This window comes from Lacerta agilis, chromosome 13, assembly GCF_009819535.1.
Source record: "Lacerta agilis isolate rLacAgi1 chromosome 13, rLacAgi1.pri, whole genome shotgun sequence".
NCBI classification, from domain to species: Eukaryota; Metazoa; Chordata; class Lepidosauria; order Squamata; family Lacertidae; genus Lacerta; species Lacerta agilis.
In genome coordinates, this window is record NC_046324.1 from 46,369,479 (window position 1) to 46,391,595 (window position 22,117).

Below are 22,117 nucleotides of genomic sequence, written 5' to 3' on the forward strand. Positions count from 1 at the left end.
AGTTAGGATATAGTTGCAGTCAGGGGCAGGGCCCATCCCATTTCACCACCTGAGGCGAAACACGGAAGTGCCCCCCGTTGCCCCCCTACTGCTGCCCCACCAACACTTCTGGGGCTGCCAGAACGTCCCCTCCCCTCTTGCAGAACTTGGCAAGAGCCAGGGTGTTCCACAAGATGGGTGGCAGTGCCGCATGCCAGAAGCAATCTTGCACATCTGCCGCCTGAGGCCAGTGCTTCAACCTGCCTCATGGGTGGGCCAGCTCTGATATTACTGCCTTGGAAAAAGACATGCTCACCATTTTCTAATGCATGAAAGGCTGTGCCTGTGTAACAGGGATGTGGAATCTCAGGTCCAGGGACCAAATCGGGCCCTTCAGGCCTCTCTAACTGGCTGTGGGTAGTCTCCCAAACCCACCCAATATGCAGGCCACACCACCACAGGTCCCATGACAGCGTTTCTCCAACTTTGGTCTTCCAGCCGCTATTGGACTGCAACTCCCATCATCCCTACCTAGCAGGACCAGTGGTTATGGATGATGGAAGTTGTAGTCCAGTGTTTCCCAAACTTGGGTCCCCAGCTGTTTTCTGACTGCGGTTTCCATCATCTCTGACACTAGTCTTGCTAGCCAGGGATGATGGGAGTTGTAGGTGCTCTGAGACTGGCCTGTCCCAGAATCTCTGGGCAGCTTGCGCAAATATTTTGCAAAGGAACAGGAATGGCAACAAATAAATGGATTCCACTGCTCCCACAGAAAGCTCCTGGATAGCGGACTCAGCAGGGCTTCCCCACTGTGGAGAGGTGCAACTATTTCTAAATGGGCATCTAAGTGGCTAGCTCAGTTGCTTAGAGCATGGTGTTGATTACACCAAGGCTGCAGGTTTGATCCCCATATGGGGCAGCTGAATATTCCTGCATTGCAGGGGTTTGGACTTGATGACTCTCAGGTTCCCTTCCAACGTTACAATTCTATTATCTATATGCTCATAAATTACTACGTGCAAATTTTATGCCACTTTCTGTTGTCTTTTTGCCTTTTTTTCTTTTTTTGCTGATGTCTTAAGTGGTCATCCTGTGTCCAGAACTTCCCAGGTGAGAACAGGGGTAGAATAATATAATGCCCCTATTGATACAGCAAAGGGTCACTGCCTAAGGGTCACTCTCTCCCAGCCCTTTGATATTCCTGGTGGTCCTTATCCTACTGCTATTATTATACTGCCCTTCACCCAAAGATCTCAGGGCAGTTCACAGCATAAAAATACAAAATAAAAACTCAAAATACACAATAAGTGAGAGTAAAGAGTAAAGAGAGAGAAAATACTCCAAGGAAAATAAAACAATTCCTACCACAAATACATCTCCCCCCCCCCCCCCATTAATCAAAAGAAGAGATGGTTCCATGACAGAAAATCCGCACTTGCCATGCAGGTAAATTCCTGACAAATTTCATTTCATTTTGGAAATCAGTGTCCTGTACTGGCATTCAACTTTAATTACGTAGATCTGGATTCAAACCCTTGCTCGGTCCTTATGCTACACTGCTTATACCAGTCCCCTTTCTTTTAAAGGGACGCGGGTGGTGCTGTGGGTTAAACCACAGAGCCTGGGGCTTGCTGATCAGAAGGTCGGCGGTTCAAATCCCCGTGACGGGGTGAGCTCTCGTTGCTCGGTCCCTGCTCCTGCCAACCTAGCAGTTCGAAAGCACGTCAAAGTGCAAGTAGATAAATAGGTATCACTCCAGCGGGAAGGTAAACGGCGTTTCCGTGCGCTGCTCTGGTTCTCCAGAAGCGGCTTAGTCATGCTGGCCACATGACCCGGAAGCTGTACACCGGCTCCCTCGGCCAGTAAAGCGCTTTATTTTTACCTTCTTTTAAAAATGTCAGAACGGTGGAATAGGATATCTCTTGTCACCGTAGATCTGATTCCACTTGTTTTAAAATTGAGGCACTCAAAGGGGTTCTGCCAAGGTGATGTTCTGGTTTGAGTATGTCAGGCTAGGACTTGTGAGACGAAGGTTCAAATCCCCCACTCAGCCATGAAACTCACTTGGGTGACCTTGGGAAAGTCATTGCCTCTCGCCTTAAGCTACCTCACAGGGTTGTTGTGGAGACTGAATGGAGACGGGGAGAACTTTGTACGCCACCTTAAGGTCCTTGGAGGAAAAGCTGGGATATAAATACAGCAAGTAAGGAAATAAACATTCACTGCCTGAATAATAATAATAATAGTTTAAATGGTTACTGAGTAGGTTAGGATACCAGAGAAACTCTTTGGGTCTGTGCACCTGCATCCACATGAGAGCATGGCTATAATGCAGGGGTGGGGAACCCATGGGACGCTGGACTACAACTCCCATCACCCCCGGCGACATGGCCACGGATGATGGGAGTTGTAGTCCAACAACATCTGGAGGGCCAAAGGTCCCCTACCTTTCCCTGATTTGGGAAATGATAGTGGGTATAGGAGTTGCTAACGGTTATATGGTTATAGAGTGTCAGGCTAGGACCAGGGAGACCCAGGTTCAAATTCAGCCCTGAATTTGTGTCTTGGTCACAAGACACAACCTCACAGGGTTGTTTTGAAGATTAAAAGGGAGGAGAGGCATGCATGCCACCTCAAGCTGCTTGGAGGAAAGGGCAGAGTATAAGTGTAACACATAAATAAAAGTACACGCAGATTGTTCAAGAGTCAAAATAACCCCACCCCAACACAGTGTCTCTCCTCAAAGCAAAATAAGGTTGTTTGGAGCCAGTGCAGCATCAGCCACTCTGACTGGTGGGCAGTAAAAGCCCTCCGGATTGGCCAGATCTGGGGGGAAAAAACGGAGAACCTCAGCCTGCTCTTCCATTCTTATCCCCATCTACACATACATTAAGCAGTATCAAAGCACTATTAGCTAAAATGACTTTCCCCAAAGAATCCTGGGAGCTGTAGTTTGCTAAGGATGCAGAAAGTTGACAGGAGACCTCCAATCCTCCCACAGAGCTAGAATTGACCGAGTTCCTTGGGAAGAGGGCTTGACTGTTTCGCATCGCAGAACTACAATTCCCAGAGTGGTTCATCTGCCCGCCCTTGTGAAATGTAATAAATCTGTCTTTAATGCTCCCTCAGTAATTTGGCAGGGCTCTTTTGCAACCTGCATCTAAGAGCAACACTGGGTGTTACAGGACACGGTGAGAATTAGGTGCGTGAGAGGGAGTTAGATGCAGTGTTTTTGTGTGTGTTTGTGTTGGATGGATTTGGTGCTAATCAAGTAGGCTTGGGGCTTGGTTGGTAGAGTTGTGGTTTCAGTTCTGACAAAGTAGAACTGCAGTATTTTATACAACAATGTCCTATATATACACATACACACTGACGAAACAAGCAGTGCTGCAGGTGCCCCATAATATTCCATAATTGTAATAAATCAACCTTCTCATGTTTAATAGCTGTACTTTGGAACTCCCTGCCTATTGACACCAGCCGGGCACCATCGCTGAACTCCTTTTGGCTTCCACTTTAAATGGTTTTGCTTAGGCAATCCTTTTCAGACCCACAGAAGTTGCATGTGTTCTCTTGCCTTTTAGCTAGTGCTGATTTTAATCTTTTAAATACTTTAATACCTGTTGTTAACTGTTTCTTAACAGATGATTTCAACAACTGAATATTGTTGAGAACCGCTCAGAGGGGTTTTTCCTTGCAGTATATACATTTTATTAAATGAAACTTTTAAAATTGTTAAAATATATCTTATCTGCAAGTAGAAAATTAGCGCCTCAGGGATGAAGCTCAGCCTTATTGCTGTACTAGCTTGCTACACACAGGGAGGTTTTTTCCATTATTATTATTTATTATTTAGTGAGAGGGAACATTTAAAAAGGAATCCGTCCACCTGCAATCCGAAGTTGAACTGTTCATCTGTCCAGAGTCCAGCCTCCCGGCTAGAGCAGCGATATGCCATTGGGCTCCAGCTGCCACCAACCCCAGGCTATCTTGGCCAATACTCAGGAATTATGGGAGTTGTAGTCAAACATGCATCTGGTACCAATCCCTGACAGCAGCGGAGGTTGTCCCTGTTGGCAAGTTTGCTAATCAGCTGTTGGGAAAAGCCAAACACACCTTTGTGTTCTCAGGAAGTTACCTGGAGTCATCAGCTCTTCAGGGGGCGGACTTTGACACGGGGCAAAGGGCAGGTTCCATTTTTGGAAATAGGGCAGAGAGTGTCTGGAGAGGCTGTCTCTGGCAGGACGGTGTGTTTGGGTGCTGCTGCTGCTGCAGTCTGTTCAAACTCTCTTCTTCCCACATGTTAGTAAAATATAGATCCTTCTGCCCCTCAACCTTGCTCTCCTCAATTTTTATTGGTCAGTTTTAACCCGTCTATGAATAAACCTTCTCCCTAAACTGTAGCCCAGCTGGATTTCCTGCACCAGCACAGAGAGTTGGACAAGATGATTTTGGAGGATTATTCCAGCTCTTTGATTCTGGCAGTACTCTCCCTATAATGAAAATGTTGGTCTTCCATCTTTCCTCCCAAAGGATCCCAGGGTGGCAAACACATCTGTAATAAAAAAATACAGTTAAAAACCGAACATTTTCAAGCGGTTAAAAACATACGAAAACAAGGAAACACAATAAACCATGTAACCTCAAGGACCGCCTCTCTCCATTTGAAGTGCCCTGGACCCTGTGATCACCCTCTGAGGCCCTTCTTTGTATGCCCCCCCAAAAGGTGGCAACTTAAGAGCAGGTCCTTTTCTGTGGTGGCTCCCCACTTATGGAATGCTCTAGCCAGGAAGGCTCACTAGATGCCTTCATTCTACACCAGGGGTAGACAACTTAAGGCCCGTGGGCCGGATGCGGCGCAATCACCTTCTCTGGGAATCAGTGTGTTTTTTTACATGAGTAGAATGTGTGCTTTTATTTAAAATGCATCTCTGGGTTATTTGTGGGGCGTAGGAATTCGTTCATATTTTTTTCAAAATATAGTCTGGCCCCCCACATGGTCTGAGGGACAGTGGACTGGCCCATGGCTGAAAAAGGTAGCTGACCCCTGTTATACATATTTAGACACCAAGCGAAAACATTACTCTTCATCCAGGCATTGGGCTGATTAACATTCAATGTCCTTTTAAATGTGCTTTTTTCTGTCGGTGTGGATGGTTGATTCGCTTTGTTTTTGTTTTTATTATGTATTTTGTGTTTTTATTTTGTATTTTTATGCTGTGGACTGCCCTGAGATCTTCAGATATACAAATTTAATAACCAAGAACAACCAACCTTCTGCCTATATAGGCAAAGAAAGAATACAGTGAAGGCACCTGCCCAGTGTCAATCAGCATTGAGTTCCAAAGTACAGACTCTGCAACGCCAAAGGCAGAACAGATAGTTCTTGGCTCTTTTAGGAGATTGAAATGATTTAATCAGCCTAGGTTGGATAAGCTGATCCTTTGGGGCGGGTGAGCAGAGAGAGATGACATGCTGGTGCTAGTGGGATCGATCAATGTTTGCAACATCCTTGAAGAGGTGGAATTATATTCCCCGGATTATATTAGAACTTGGGGCTGTTTAGAAATCGATCGGTCAATAGGAAAGCAAGGAAAGTATTACTTCATACAACGCATGATCAAAGGGAATAACGACTGCATGATTTCGGCTATGAAAATTGTTGTCAAGAGTTATGTCATGGATGCTTTAGTTGAGATTCCTGCATTGCAGAGGGTTGGACTAGATGACCCCTGGCGTCCCTCCCAGCACTACAGTTCTATGATGGCGGAGTCAGTGTTGTAACAGAGACTCATGGAGGCAACATTTGTTTGGCAACCTTTTGCTCAAATTTAGGTCCGTAACAGTAAAAATGGTTCCTTCTTTTATTGTAGCACTTGGTGCAGTGATGGCTCAAGTGGCTTGAGGTTTGCTGGGATTGCCAGATTTTTTTAACCACCCCAGCTCCTGTGCAGCTTAATCTGCAGAGGCTGGCTCAAAGTCATGGGTGAAGGAAAGCTTCTTCCACTGGTTTTCTTCGTAAGGCACTGACTGAGGACACAGGAATAAGCCAGAGTGGGTGTCTTTGTGGCCGTTTTGCAACCTTATGCAAGACAGAAGGAAGGGCTTCGTACAAAGTTGTTGTACACCGGGCTGTTAAAAGCACAAGAGCAAGCCAAGAATTGGATTAAAGGCCCCTTCTGCACCATATATTTGAAGTGCTATTATGCCCCTTTAAACAGTCATGGCTTCCCCCCAAGAATCATGGGGAATGTAGTTCGTTAAAGATCCTGGGAGTTGTTAGGAGGCCCCTTATTCCTTTACCAGAGCTACAATTCCCAGAGTTCCATCTGAAGGTGGCACAATGGGTAAGTGTGACTGGTTGTTAAGCAGAAGGTCGGTGGTTCGAGCCCACCAAGGGGCAGAGCTGTGGGCAGGATTCCTGCATTTCCAGGGTTGGATTAAATGACCCTCAGGGTGCCTTCCATCTTTATAATTTTATGATTCAGGGAACCAAGGTCAGGCCAATATATTTTGACACCCAAAGCAGATCCCAAAATGGTGTCTCCCTCCTCACCAGAAAAGAAGGGATGAGTTAAGATCTACATGAGGAACAAGGGAGAGGGGGGTGGAATAAAGATCTACATTGGGATCTGTTGCCGCTGAGGATCCAGCTGCCTCCCCTTGCCTCATGGGTGGGCTGTCACTTCTGGGAACTGTAGCTCTGTGAGGGGAATAGGAGCCTCCTAACAACTCTCAGAGGGATGCGGGTGGTGCTGTAGGTTAAACCACAGATCCTAGGGTTTGCGATTGGAAGGTCGGAGGTTCGAATCCCTGCGACGGGGTGAGCTCCCGTTGCTCGGTCCCAGCTCCTGCCCACCTAGCAGTTTGAAAGCACGTCAAAAGTGCAAGTAGATAAATAGGTACCGCTCTGGCAGGAAGGTAAACAGCGTTTCAATGCGCTGCTCTGGTTCGCCAGAAGCGGCTTTGCCATGCTGGCTACATGACCCGGAAGCTATAGAGCGAGATGAGCACTGCAACCCCAGAGTCGTCCGCGACTGGACCTAACGGTCAGGGGTACCTTTACCTTTAACAACTCTCAGCACCCTTAACAAACTACAGGCTCCCAGGATTCTCTGGGGGAAGTCAGGACTGTTCGAAGTGCTATGACAATGCTTGAAATATATGACGTGGATGTGGCCTGAGCGTGTGTCTGCGCACATAGCTCGGTCGCTTGAGCGTGAGACTTTTTAATCTCAGGGCTAAGGGTTCGAGTTCCACGTTGGGAAAAAGATTCCTGCATTGCATGGGGTTGGACTATAGTAGATGGCCCTCGGGGGTCTCTTCCAACTCTTAAAATTCCTCTTGCAAAAAAGGGTCCGGCTCCAGACGGGTTAAGTGTGTGCAGCCTGACCTAGAGTAACCCCCCTCGGCCGGCAGGGAAAGTGTTAATCTGCCATGCCCGGCAGTAACCCCGGGTGCCATTCACCTTGGAGTCTGCAGCAAGGCTGAAAGACCCAGCGCCAGGGTGGTTGGCAGCCGGGCCGGCCCTGATTGGCCAGGCAGGATCACCTCATGCTAAATCCGTGATTCACAATTCCACCCTCTCATTCCAGCGGGGGGCGGGAGGGAGGAGGAGGAGGAGGAGGAGGAGCGGGGGAAGAGGCTGGCCAGAAAAGAGGAGGGAGGAGGGAAGGGAGGAGAGCTGGGTTTTTTAAAAAAAAGAGAGAAAGAATTAGCAGTTCCCAGAGTTGTACTTTTTGCACAGCGAGGCTGCAGCCAGACCAAGGCACTGTCTGCACGTTTCCCCCCTCCGCCAAGGTGTGCAAGGGACGGGTCAGGTGAGGGTGCCTTTGGACCAGCCAGGAAGGATGGATTGCACTTTAGAAGGTACAACTTTCCTTTCCAGGTGTAGCGTCTGCTGCCTGCTTCGCTTCCTTCTGCCCAGGTGGTGCGGAAGAGAAGGATGCTCGCGGAGGAGACGCTGGGATCCTTTCCACTCTCCCTCCCCGACCCAGTAGAGAACAACTCTGGATTTCAGGTGGAGCGGGGTAATAGCAAGGGCAGGCGAAGGAGTTTCATCTCAATTAGGAACTTTCCAGATTTGGGTGAGGGTACAGCTGCCAATGGAGGCGAAGGCGTTTGAAACCTTTTCGCCCTCCAAAGTTGTCAGCAATTTTGGAAACTTACCTTCCCGTTTAACCTCTGAGAGTGAATGAAAACACATTTTTAAAAAATAAATAAATTATGAAACAATTGTTTTCATGCAATTTCCCGCAATTGCTTGCAGTTTGTTTTAAAAAAACAAACAAACGAACAAACTGCACGCTTTTTGCTAATTTTTTAAATAAGAATTTATTAAATTTTGAGAATACAACAAACACAAAATACAACAAAACACTACAAAAAAGAAACTACAAGAAATAACAAAAATGCAAATACAAAAATACAAAAATCTTAACAAACACTTATTTAACTATCCTTATATAATATTCCTAACATTGTTTGGGGAATATTATAAGGATAGTTTAATCTGCTTTAGTGTTTTATCTTTGCGTATGTTTTAAAGTTGCGGTTTCCCCTTGGTTTTCTTGTTTCTATCATTTTGTAAAATGCTTTCAGGTTTTTCAGCAGTGCATCAATTTTACGAAATAAACAAGAAATAAAACTTGCTTCTCCTTTTCAGAAGGGTGGAGAGCGGTACCAAGCCTCTAATCTGAAGATGGGATGGGGCTCTGTGTGCTGTCACTCGGATAGCACCCATGTGGGGTGGCATTCTGATAACTATCAGAAGTTTGTGTGAACGGGGTTTTCATTTACATAGGGCTTTGTGGAGCATGTGCCTTAGTTTAGTGCTAGGTAGATTTGGATAACCGAGCCTTGCAAAATGGGCTATTCTGTTGCGCATAATTCTTCAATTTTAGGATGGATGCCCAGATCTGCAAAATGCTTAATTCCCATCCTGTGTCTTTGCAGAACCTTCCTGGATTTTTATTTTAGAGCAACACATGAACTAACTTTGGGTCCACCCACACTTTCGCTTGACCCGTCTTTCATTCGTGTACCAGTCAATTCCCCTGGGTCTGAGAGCTTTCCTTGTTGTTCTGTGACTTTTCCTTGCCTAAACCCAATTTTACCTTCTCAACTGAAGCTTGGTTAAGCAACACCTCGCTGTGGATTTTCCGATTTAGCAAAGTAAGATCAGGGTTTTTTGTGTGTGTGTGCAAAGCACAGCCACTGAGCAATGAGAAAAGCTCTTGGTTCCAAGGCAGTTACTTGATATGCAATGCATTCAACATATCGGTCAAGAAAAAGTATGGGTTCCTTTTGAGAGGTTTGCTGAAGTTCCTCAAATTAAATTTCCAGAGCAGTGCACTGAAGACAGACTGACACGAGCACAGGTTCCTGAGGGCTGTCTTGTGTTGTGAGTTACTTTTGCCCAGGTGTTGTGTGTGGAATAAAAAGCCAGGCTCTTTGTCAACTCTGATGGGTTGCTCAATAAAGATGTCGACCCAGTGTGCAGCAGCAGCAGCAGCGGCTCTGAAAAAGGCAAATTCCATGGCAGGGATCATTAGGAAAGGAGTTTAAAGCTTTTTATTTTAGATAAAAGATGCCCAAGAAGTAATGTGATAGTTTGTGAAATTATACATGGCATATGTTTTTCTCTCTTTCCACACAGTGCATAGTTAAACTGTGGAACTCCCTGCCACAGGAGGCGGTAAAGGCCACCAGCTTGGATGGCTTGCAAAGAGGATTAGACAAAATACATGGGGGAGAAGAAGGCTTTTGATGGCTACTAGCCATAATGGTTATGCTCTGCAACAATGCTTCTGAATGCCAGTTGCTGAAAACCTCGTTGGAGGTTTCCCTTGGGGGCATGTAGTTGGCCACGGTGAAGTCAGGATGCTGGAACTAGTTGGACCATTGGCTTGATCCAGCAGCCATCTGTTCTGTTCTGCTCCAATGGGTGCCTTAAAGGTAAAGGGACCTGACCGTTAGGTCCAGTCGCGGACGACTCTGAGGTTGCGGCGCTCATCTTGCTCTATAGGCCGAGGGAGCTGGCGTTTCTCTGCAGACAGCTTCCGGGTCATGTGGCCAGCATGACAAAGCCGCTTCTGGTGAACCAGAGCAGCGCACGGAAACGCCGTTTAGCTTCCTGCTGGAGTGGTACCTATTTATCTACTTCCACTTTGTGCTTTCGAACTGCTCCGTTGGCAGGAGCAGGGACAGAACAATGGGAGCTCACCCCGTTGTGGGGATTTGAACCGCCGACCTTCTGATTGGCAAGCCCTAGGATCTGTGGTTTAGACCACAGCGCCACCCACTTACTTCCCTAATGGGTACCTTACTGCAATGCCAAAAGGCTCCTCCGCCCCCACCTGACATTCCAAATATAATCCTTTTCACGTAGTCTGCAATCCCTGTTCTGGCTTGACCCAGAACCTGCTTGGCTTAAACAGGGTTGCCTTATCACAAACTTCCAGCCCCTATGCTGCTGGGCATGGGAGATGCAAAGAGCTATTGGTGCAGGATACTGATCTTGAACGTGGAGTAGTTGGTGATTTTGACCAAAGGTTGGCAGAATTGTATTATGCGGCTGCATTGCTGGAGGTTGGCACAGGTGGCTGTTGGCGACAGGAGGTCTTTACTCCATAGCTGTGATGATTGAGGGAACGGATCCAGGCGCTCCTGAGATGCCCACGGTGCTGTGTCTTGGGGATGATCCTGCCAAGCCTCGGCTCACACAGTGAACTTCAGCCCAGACGGGCATCTGTTTGCCATGTGATCTGCTGAACGTGGGTTGTGAAACTGGGTAACACCCCGGGAGGCGGACATCCTAGAAAGAGGTGGCAAAGTTCTCTTTTGAGTCCGAATATAAAGAGTACCTGTCACATAGCCAAGGAGCTTTCTGAGTTCCGTTTGAAGTGGTATGATACTGGTGAGAGCTGGGAGGGTCCACCCCCCTTTTGTGTGAGACGAGGGTTAAGACCTACCTCTGATACAGTTCTTCGTGATTTTCTCTCCCTCTCTTTCCTCTTTCTCAGTTTGTTTTTTTTCGTTTCTGCTTTTCCCTTTCTTCTTTATTTAGATTAGTGTGTTTATTATTGTACTGTATGTTGGAAAAGTATCAATAATTGTTTTATTTTTTAAAAACCACAGAGCCTAGGGCTTGCCTATCAGAAGGTCGGCAATTGACATCGGCCATAATATTGAGTATGAAAAATGGTGGAATTTATGGAATAATGGTATGAAATTTACCGCATGCACAGCACTGAAGGAGAATCTATATAAAATGATGTATAGGTGGCACCTCACCCCCATCAAATTAGCTAAAAATGTACAGAATAGGAAACAAAAATGTGGGAAGAAAGAAGGCAGTTTCTTTCATCAGTGGTGGGCATGCGATATGGTTAAAGCCTATTGGGGAAAAAATTATAACGAACTAAAGAAAATCTTTAGATATACCTTCAGGAAAACACCAGAGGCCTTTGTTTTAGGAATGCTGAGTGACGATATAAGAAAAAATGACAGAAAATTGTTTATGTATGCAACGACTGGGGCAAGACTGTTGTTGGCACAGGTTTGGAAATCACAGCAAATCCCAACGGTTGAGCAATGGCAACAAAAGATTATGGAATACATGGAAACTGCTAAATTGGCATCAAAAATCAGGCAACAGGGTGACAAAACTTTTCGAAAAGAATGGGGAAATTATATGACATATATAGACAAGATGTGTAAAGTAGATTAATATGGAAATAAACCTCATAACGGGAAGGGAAATTCAGCAAATGGAAATAGAACGGAAAGGTAATTAGTAGACGTTTGAAAAGGGAAACAAATTATGTATATTTTGAGAACATTAGATGTATAAGTTTGAGAGATTAGTTATTAAATTATGAAAATTGGATAAGAAATATAAAAGTTTGATTTAAAGAAGACAGAACATGGAAGATTGGAAGTCGATATTAGATACAGAATATAAGCTATTTTATGTAATTACTATATGTAATTATATGTAATTATTTGTGTATATTAAAATCAATAAAAATCATTGATAAAAAAAAGAAGGTCAGCGGTTCGAATCCTCGCAACGGGGTGAGCTCCCGTTGTTCAGTCCCTGCTCCTGCCCACCTAGCAGTTCGAAAGCACGTCAAAAGTGCAAGTAGATAAATAGGTACCGCTCCGGCGGGATGGCATTTCCGTGCGCTGCTCTGGTTCGCCAGAAGCGGCTTAGTCATGCTGGCCACATGACCCGGAAGCTGTACGCCGGCTCCCTCGGCCAGTAAAGCAAGATGAGCGCTGCAACCCCAGAGTTATCTGTGACTGGACCTAATGGTCAGGGGTCCCTTTACCTTTACTATGTAGAAAAGTATGAATAATTGTTTTATTTTTATTTATTTTTTTAAAAATAGAGGGGTATCACTGTGCTATAAATGTATGGTGCAGTTGCAGCCCCCAGACTCCTAAGTACAAAGCAAACCCCGTCTTAAGGTTACCTTCCTTCTGTATGTTTTGCAGACATGCTTCAGCTGATCAACACTGAAGATGGAGACTTCCCTGGTCTGTTCGAAGCATCGTTCAGCACAAATGTCGCCCCAGAGCCCAATCCACATGGGCCCAGTTTGTTCAGCGGCTACCTGGAAGCCGCCAACTCACCTTCCTCCAGCTTGTTCCAGGTCCCAGCTCCACCCCCACCAAGCTTCCAACCAGTGACGGCGGCAAACTCGAACACAGAGCCCACTCCAATGGACATCAAGGAGGAGCCTGTCCCGCCGACGGCCACCCAGCCTGCATCCCGGCTCCCGCCGACCAGGATGGCGGCTCAGAGTTTCGTCCCGGCACCCCAGACCCAATTCTCAGCACAACCTATGGTGGGATTCCTGAATCAGAGCAGTGTTTCTGGTGAGGAGGGTTGAATGAATGAATTTATTTTTACGGTCACAGACCAACTTACTAAATCAATAATATAAAAATAATACATTAAAATTTACACAACGAAAACAATACACACACATATATATACGTATACAGCAGCGTTTAAAATATATAGATTAGAATTGGGGCATTAAAATATGGCCTAAAAATTGTATTCATAGTGATAACACTGCTTGTTCTGGTGAGGAGGGTTGCCCCCAGGTTTAACTGATTTCAAAAATTAAACTATTGATTTTTAAAATTGTATTGTTTCTATTTGTTGTTTTGGAGTGTATTCCCTTTGAGGGTAGGATTTCTTGATTTTAGTTGTGCATAGAGCCAGGCAGATTGATAGTGCTATATAAATAAATGTTAATAGTAATAATACAGTAAGAGGGGACTGGGCTTGCCAACTGACCAAAAAGCAGCAGCTGGGTGTGCTCCTGTGCCCTTAGCAGCTGCCACATCTTCAGGAACTAGCAGGCGAAGTTTTTCACACCGAGGAGACGTGTGTCTTTCCCTGTTCGTCTTGACCCGCCAGGCAGCTGTTAAAGGCACAGCTACAGGGGCCTGTTGAAAAGTTGGCAGCCCTAGAGGTGATTTGAGCTCCTTAGAAGTCAACAGGTGACCGTCTCCCTACTTCTTAAATGTACAGGGGCTTGTAATCAGCCCCATATATAAATTAGGAATCAGGAAACTGCGGCCTAAAGATTTCAGAATGAGACTTATTTGGCGGGGGAGGCAAAACAGCCAAAAGAGACTGACCCATTTGTTGGAGGACAGACAGAAAAACGTGAGTGGTTGGGTGGGAAGCAGAGTGGCTGGAACCGTCAACAGGAGCACTCAAGACTGCAACGCTTTGTTGCAGTTGCCAATGACAAACAGAGCATTACCCTGATCTGGAGGACAGAAAGGGATCTCGGAGAGCATCAGAATCTACTTTGGGAACCAAAATGGGTGAAGGCGTTCAGCGCTGGGGGGTTTCAAATGTGCAAATGCTTTCTGTCTCCTTCATGTTGTTCATGGCCGCTGGTCATGATAACTGCACGAAACCTCCCTGTTCAGTGGTGGTCTACCTGTGAGTAGAGTACCACTTGCCAGGGAGCAACAGCAGGAGAGGGCTGTTGCTGCCACACCCTCCTTGGGGTCTTCGTGGAAGCATTTCACTGGCTGGTGGGAGAAACGGAGGATGCCGAGTTAACACATTCCTCCATTCTGCTTCAGCAGGGCTGCTCTGCTGTGCTGCATCCGGACTAAGAGACCAGGGTTCGAATAGCCACTGGGCCATGGAGCTCTCACTGGGTTTATGTTGGGGGCCGGTCCTATGCTTGCAGCCTAACCTACTTCCACAGGGTTGTTGTGGGGGTTAAATGAAGGGGAGGACCTTGAGCTGCTTGGAGAAATGGATGGAATATGGATGCGTTTTAGAAATAAATACGTTTCTCTCTCAGCTCCCCAGCCAGGAGGGCATTCTCAGCCCCCTCCAAGCACCCAAGCCGGGTCGCAGCAGAACCAGCCAGTGGCAATGCAAACCCCACTCCAGAACATCGCTCCCCAACAGCTTCTGACTCCCCACAGCGGATCCCAAGTCGTCCAGCGCCACATCCAACAAGTGCCGGTGAGTAGGGGATTTGGGGGCCCGGATCCGTAGCTCCTCTCATCAGCATAAGCTTCGCGCTGACCCCTCCTCTTTTCCCGCAGGTCCTTCTGCAGCCTCACTTCATCAAGGCCGACTCTCTGCTTCTGACAACCGTCTCGGGAACCCAGACCACTGGCATCACCACCCTGGGGACCACGACGGCCGTCCAGTCGACATCACTACAGATGCCGGTAATTAGTTAATGGATTGTTCCGTCTCATAATACGTGTGCACCGCTTGATGGTAAACGACAACAACCACCTCAACACGATGTACAAAAAGATAAAACCATAAAATCGAGGGTTGCCCAAACTTTGGCAGTCCAGCTGTTTTTGGACTACAGTTCCCATCATTCCTGACCACGGGTCCTGCTAACTAGGGGTGATGGGAGTTGTAGTCCAAAAGCAGATGGGGTCCCAAGTTTAGGAAAACCCTGGGCTTAAATGATCCACAGGGTCCTTTCCAACTCTACAATTCTATGATTTACAGTACAGTCGTACCTTGGAAGTCGAATGGAATCTGTCCGACTTCCAGAACGTTCGGAAACCAAAGCGTGGCTTCTGATTGGCTGCAGCGGAAGCTCCTACAACCAATCGGAAGCTGCAGAAGCCGTGCCAGACGTTTGGCTTCCAAAAATCGTTCGGAAACCGGAACACTCACTTCCAGGTTTCGATCATTCAGGAGCTGATTTGTTCGGGAGCCAAGTCGTTTGGGATCCAAGGTATGACTGTACTTCGAAACATTACAAAAGTTAAAATAGTGAAACGGATTAAAATTGACTCGGCTTTTTAAAAGCATCTGTGCAGGCTTGTCTAGACGATAAAGGTTTCTAGCAGGTGCTGAAAAGTGTACGGTGGAGGCGCCTGTTTGATCTCAAGAGGCAGTGAGTCCTGCAAGCCTTCTGTATCTTTTTGTTTTCATCTTAAGGAAATATCATTTATTTGTGGTTGTAGTTTTTTTAAAAAAAATCTTTTAAAGTCCTTTTGAAATTTCTGAAACCTGTTGCGGCAGCTAGACTGGTGACTGGGAGTTGCTGCCGAGACCACATAACACCAGTCCTGAAAGATCTACATTGGCTCCCAGTACGTTTCCGGGCACAATTCAAAGTGTTGGTGCTGACCTTTAAAGCCCTAAACGGCCTCGGTCCTGTTTACCTGAAGAAGCGTCTCCATCCCCATCGTTCTGCCCGGACACCGAGGTCCAGCTCCGAGGGCCTTCTGGCGGTTCCCTCACCGTGAGAAGTGAGGTTAAAGGAAACCGGGCAGAGGGCCTTCTCGGTGGTGGTGCCCGCCCTGTGGAATGCCCTCCTGTCAGATGTCAAGGAAATAAACAACTATCTTGACTTTTAGAAGACATCTGAAGGCAGCCCTGTTTAGGGGAGTTTTTAATGTTTGATGGATTATTGTATTTTAATATTTTGCGGGAAGCCGCCCAGAGTGGCTGGGGTATTAATAAATTATTATTATTATTATTATTATTATTATTATTATTATTATTATTATTATTATTATTATTATTAAAAAACTAAAAACAGTAATAACAAGAATGTGTTGCATTGGGGGAATGGCTTTGCCTGGCTCAATCCCTGGCGCTACCAGAGAGGCTTGGGGAAGAATCCTGCCTGCCTCAAGCCCTGGAGAGCAGACAGGGTTGCTTTTCATGGCGTTCAGTTGTGGGAGGGGAAGGAATGGAAGGAACCCCCCCCCCACGACTGCTCCTCCTCCCTTGCAGACACTGATGAGTGGGGGCACCATCCTGGCGACGGTTCCTCTGGTGATGGATACAGACAAGCTGCCCATCAACCGCCTGACCGCCGGGAAGCCGCTGGGAAGCCACGGCAAGGGCGAGAAGCGCACAGCCCACAACGCCATCGAGAAACGGTATCGCTCCTCCATCAACGACAAGATCTCCGAGCTCAAGGACCTGGTGGTGGGGTCGGAAGCCAAGGTACGCCTTCAGGGGGCCCTTCTTTCGGGTGCTCACCTGTCCCCTGGTTGAGGAGGTCTCTTCCTAGAGAAGCCCGCCGGGCACCTACATTTGTGGCTGTGGTTTGGCACCATTTGGGCCAATGTGCTTAGAAATAATTCTCTCAGGCTTTCTATTTATTTCATAAAATTTTATATTATTGTTGTTATATTATTATGATTATTATGATTATTATGATTATTATTTATTATATTTGTATACAACCCTTCATCCAAAGATCACATGGTGGTTCACAACCTATACTGCTTGACCGTAAGAAAAATAATAAATCTCCAAGTGGGTTACAGAAGTCATGAAAAGTTAAGAAGCGGCTATTTACAACATTAACAAAAAAAATTGCTGATGAGCTAAAGACAAATTAAAACACATGTCAACATCGTACTTAGCTGGGTAAGCGTGCCTAAACAAGTCTGCTGATCAGAAGGTCAGTGGTTCGAATCCCCGCGATGGGGTGAGCTCCTGTTTGCTCGGTCCCAGCTCCTGCCCACCTAGCAGTTCGAAAGCACGTCAAAGTGCAAGTAGATGAATAGGTACCGCTTTGGTGGGAAGGTAAACAGCGTTTCCGTGCGCTGCTCTGGGTGGCATCAGGGCCAGATTTAGGTTTGATGAGGCCCTAAGCTACTGAACGTAATGGGTCCCCTTATATGTCCAGCTGTCCTTTGTCAACAACAAATGGTCACTATTTGTTGTGTTGAATATATGCTATGTGGTAATTTATGGACCTAATAGGTATCTAAAGCCATTTGCAAATAACAGTCTGTGCAGAATGTACGCACCCTATATATAGAAATGAGCAAACCAGTGATCTTTTAGGGAGCAGGCTACCAGACAGGGCCCATTACTTACATCATGTTTCTTTTTTGTTTCAGCATATTAATTATGTTTTGTTATTAATATTAATAAATAAAAAAGTGGGAGAAAGGAGCCTACACAACACAAAACACAAAACACTATTGCTATATGTATGTTTTGTTTTATTTGTTTTTTATCTTTTGTTTTGGAAATGTACATCCAGTTTTATTTCCCCTTAAATTTTTTGGGGGCCCCCAAGAGAGTGGGGCCCTAAGTTATAGCTTGTTTAGCTTATACGTAAATCCGGCACTGGTGAAGACATTTGCAGCAGCCAACCTTTCCTGCATCGGCTATTTAATGCCACACCAGGAGAGAGCCTGGCCAACCTCCTTGCTCACATAATGCCTCCTTTCAAATGTGGCAGGGTCTCCTCTCTAGGAAATTGTGGGATGCTCCGACCAACTGGCTGTTCCTGCCCACTCAGCCTGTTCCTCCTTCACTCGGATGATTTCGCTGCCATTTTGGGCAGCTGTCTCCAAGGCTTTGGCTACCAAAGGGGGAAAGCGTTTGCCCCAGGAAAGAGTTTGTGGCTCGGAGATTCTCCCGCTTGTTGGCCTCGACAGGGCTTGCACAGGAGGACCTCCGTCCTGGGAAGAGGACGGGTCAGAGAGGAACCCCTCTGAGCCTGTCATTTCCCTCCGTTCACCCTCTAACCGTGCCAACCTTTCCTGTCCGTTGGCAGCTGAACAAGTCGGCCATTTTGCGCAAGGCAATCGACCACATCCGCTTTCTGAAGCAGGCCAACCAGAAGCTGAAGGCTGAGAACATGGCCCTCAAAATGGCGAGCCAGAACAACAGTGAGTTTCCCAGCCTTTGGCCCTTTTTTGCAGATTGGAAACTGCAAAAGTTTGGACTGGGGAAGGGAGGGGAGAGAACAATTTGTGAGGGACCCCCCACTACACATGCTGGATCCTATCAATACAAGGATCCCAGGTGGTCTCTCATTCATTGGTGGTTTTTAAACAGAGGCTGGTTCTTGGGTGTGATTTCTGCATTGCAGGGGGTTGGAGTGGATGACCTTTGGGGGTCCCACCCAGCTCTGCAATTCCATGATTCTGTGACTGTTGAGAGGAGCAAATGCATGATTACCCTGGGGGGGGGAATGCAAACAGCTGCCCCCTTCCGAATCATTGATGTTTCTTGGTTGGAAGCAGAACTTATTATTATTATTATTATTATTATTATTATTATTATTATTATTATTATTTGGTTGTCCCAGCCACTCTGGGCGGCTTCCAGCAAAATATAAAAACACAATTAAACATCAAAAACTTCCCTAAACAGGGCTGCCTTCAGGTGTCTTCTAAAAGTCAGATAGTTGTTTATTTCCTTGACATCTGACGGGAGGGAGTTCCACAGGGTGGGCGCCACCACCGAGAAGGCCCTCTGCCTGGTTCCCTGTAACCTCACTTCTCGCAGGGAGGGAACTGCCAGAAGGCCCTCGGAGCTGAACTTGCTTTTGGGCGAAGCGCATCTCTCTCTGTGTTGACCATGGATTCTCCTTTTGCTCTTGCCACCTGTCCTGCTTCTGCAGAATCCCTGAAGGACCTGGTAGCAACATGTGGCAACGGCCAGGACTCGACGGAAGGGATCAAGCTGGTAGACACCCTGACGCCACCCCCGTCGGACGCAGGCTCCCCGTTGCGCGGCAGCGGCAGCCCTCTCTCGCTCAGCGGCACCAGTGGGAGCGATTCTGAGCCGGACAGCCCCTTCTACGAAGAGTCCAAGGTGTGACCCCGAAAGGGAGCAAGAGGCGGTGGAAGGGGGAACGGCTGGGAAGGGACCAGGGGGCTGGGGCTCAGCCTCAGCAGAACCATGCAAAAAACCAAAAGTCCATCTCAAATGAGGATCCCCGATATGAGTTCCGTGAATCAGCTGCGTGCCCTTGATCTAGGCCAGTATTGCTCCCTCTGATTGGTAGCAGCTGTTCCAGGGCCTTTCCCACTCCCGAGTACCTTGATTTTTGCAAAATATTTGGACTAGGGTTGCAAAATGTTGCCTTAGGGTCTTTTCACAGGAACTATCACCGTTCCTGGAAACCTGAGGGGACCCCTGCCCCCAACATTTTCTGTATTCATGCCCCTCTTTCATTCACCACCTCTTTCCATAAAGAAAGCAAAATGAAGAATTGGTTGCAGGTTCGATCCCTGTATGGGACAGCTGCATATTCCTGCATCGGAAGGGGTCGGGCTACAATGATTCACAGGGTTCCTTCCTTCTATGATTCTAAGGGGGGGTGGGGCGGAATGATTAAAAGAAAAAAGAGACTTCCATTTCTCTATCTGACAGTTATTTGTACAGTGGTACGGGTGGCGCTGTGGGTTAAACCACAGAGCCTAGGGCTTGCCGATCAGAAGGTCGGCGGTTCGAATCCCCGTGACGGGGTGAGCTCCCGTTGCTCGGTCCCTGCTCCTGCCCACCTAGCAGTTTGAAAGCACGTCAAAGTGCAAGTAGATAAATAGGTACCGCTCCGGCGGGAAGGTAAACGGCATTTCCATGCGCTGGTCTGGTTCGCCAGAAGCGGCTTAGTCATGCTGGCCACATGACCCGGAAGCTGTACGCCGGCTCCCTCAGCCTATAGAGCAAGATGAGCGCCGCAACCCCAGAGTCATCCGCGACTGGACCTAACGGTCAGGGGTCCCTTTACCTTTACCTCGGTCTACAAACAGCCTAGTTCACAAACTATTTGTAATACAAACACTTCAAAACCAGAAGAAGGTGTTCCGGTTAGCAGACTTTCTTTGGAATCTGAACGTACTGCGTTCGGGGGAGCACTTCCATTTTGAGTGCCACACTTTCGTTGTCCAGCAGCAGAGAAAGGGGTCGTCATGGTGTTTCCCACAACCGCGAGGGAGGGAAGCTGTGCAACCGCCAGCCAGCTGGTTTGCAGGCGCACAATTCCCCCCCCCCCCGTGCCGCTGTGGGAGGTGCGCTCTAGGGAGCCCTTCCCGCAGCAGCGTGGGTGGGTGGGTGGGATCTGTGTGGATCCCAGTTCAGCTGCTGATTGATTGATTGTGTGACTGCGGAAATGGATAAAAGGCCCCACCCCAATCCAAACAATGACTATCAGTGCAGGTAAGAAAAAAAATTAAATTTAAATTTTTATCACCTACAATACTGTTTTATTTATTTTATAGTACAGTACATTGATTATTGCTTTCATTTTATGGATCAATGGTCTCGTTAGACAGTAGAATTCATGTTAAGTTGCTGATTTAGAGGTTGTTTTTAAAAGTCCGGAACGGATTAATCCATTTTGCATTACTTTCTATGGGAAAGCATGCCTTGGTTTAAGGACACTTTGGTTTAAGAATGGACTTCCGGGACGGATTAAGTTCGTAAACCAAGGTACCACTGTATATCAAATTTTCAAAATACTTAGCATATCCACTCCAGAAATGCCCAGGTTGAAAGCAGCTGGAAGCCACCTGACTGAGAAGGTGGCAACTTGGTCCTCCCTCCGTTCTGCCCCCAAACGCCCGTAATCTGGGGCGTTGGCCAGACTTGCTGTTGACTCTTCTTCAGCTTAGTTTCCTTAGGTCATAGGTTTCCCAAACTTGGGTCTCCTGCTGTGGCTGGACTACGATTCCCATCATCCCAGACCACTGGTCCTGCTTGCTAAGGATGACGGGAGTTGGACCCCAAGTTTGGGAAACCCTGCTTTAGGTCATAGGTCTTGGAAGTGGTGGGTCGCGAGGCTATACCAGGCGGGTTGCGGCAACGTTGTTGATGTGTTGTCTGTGGCTTTTTCAGGTGAAGCAAGAGCATCAGGCGCTCTCGCCAAGCAGCCTTGGGATGCTGGATCGCTCGCGCATGGCCCTGTGCGCCTTCGTCTTCCTCTGCCTCTCCTTCAACCCCCTCTCCTCCCTCTTGGCGGGGTCTCACTCGGCCAGCCCTTCGGATATCGATGGCCCCAGCCACCCCGGGCGCACCATTAAGAGCCAGAACGAGGCTGCAGGTGAGTGTGTGGCAGGGTCTTCCCCCCCAGGGGAGAGGACCCACAGGCCTGTGGGGCTGGCATGTCTCGTGAGGCTTCTCTATCCAGCCTGCAGCCTCCTTTCCCCACAGCGCCATATTTAGGCTTCCAAATCAGCCCTGTTGGAGCAAGCACTGTCCGTTTGATGCCTGGATGTGGAGACCCTCCCAAGTGTCCCTATTTTCCAGGAACAGAAGCTGTCCTGGTTTCTGATTTGATCCCAGAATGTCCCACTTTCCCTTAGGATATCCCTATTTTTATGGCATAAATGTTGGAGGGGACATCTGTTTTCTTCGGAGAAGCGTTGGAGGGTATGAACTTGTGTGTGTGTGTGTTTGGCCACATTCACGGGAAATGTTTAGAGTGCTATGATGCTGCTTCAAACAGCCATGGCTCCGCCCAAGGAATTTTGGGAGCTGTAGTTTGTTGAAGGTGCTGAGAGTTTTTAGGGGGGGGCCCTATTCCCCTCACAGAGCTACAATTCCCAGAGTTCTCTGTTGTGAGGAAGAGAGACGGATTCTTAAACCACAGTGCCTCGTGTCTTCATCCACAGACACCCCTGTCGCCTGGTCCCAGTGGCTTCTCCCCACCTTGGTCTTCTGGCTGATCAACATGCTGGTTGTTTTGGGAGCCTTTGTCCGGCTGTTCATTTACGGCGAGCCCATCACACGCCCTCATTCAGAGGCTTCCATCCTTTTCTGGAGGCACCGCAAGCAGGCAGACCTTGATTTGGCACGGGTGAGTGTGTGCGTCTGTGATTTTCAGCGATTTTCATGGTTTTAAGCTTC

The 22,117-nt window shown here is 47.3% G+C and overlaps 1 protein-coding gene across 3 annotated transcripts in view; it reads left to right on the top strand.

Annotated features, from left to right (window-relative positions):
- The window catches only part of SREBF1 (sterol regulatory element binding transcription factor 1), a 42,119-nt gene that overhangs the window by 2,669 nt on the left and 17,333 nt on the right, over positions 1–22,117 (top strand). Inside the window, exons 1-9 of one of the 3 annotated variants that reach the window (XM_033166871.1) lie at positions 7,773–7,848; positions 12,481–12,864; positions 14,328–14,494; positions 14,578–14,706; positions 16,247–16,462; positions 18,036–18,150; positions 18,888–19,081; positions 21,107–21,311; positions 21,883–22,067. In XM_033166871.1, coding sequence (XP_033022762.1) covers positions 7,830–7,848; positions 12,481–12,864; positions 14,328–14,494; positions 14,578–14,706; positions 16,247–16,462; positions 18,036–18,150; positions 18,888–19,081; positions 21,107–21,311; positions 21,883–22,067 — 1,614 coding nt within the window. In that variant the 5' untranslated portion in view covers positions 7,773–7,829. Of the gene's footprint in view, positions 1–7,772; positions 7,849–12,480; positions 12,865–14,327; positions 14,495–14,577; positions 14,707–16,246; positions 16,463–18,035; positions 18,151–18,887; positions 19,082–21,106; positions 21,312–21,876; positions 22,068–22,117 lie in introns of those variants that run through there. The other 2 variants (XM_033166869.1, XM_033166868.1) reach the window with 2 other exon arrangements.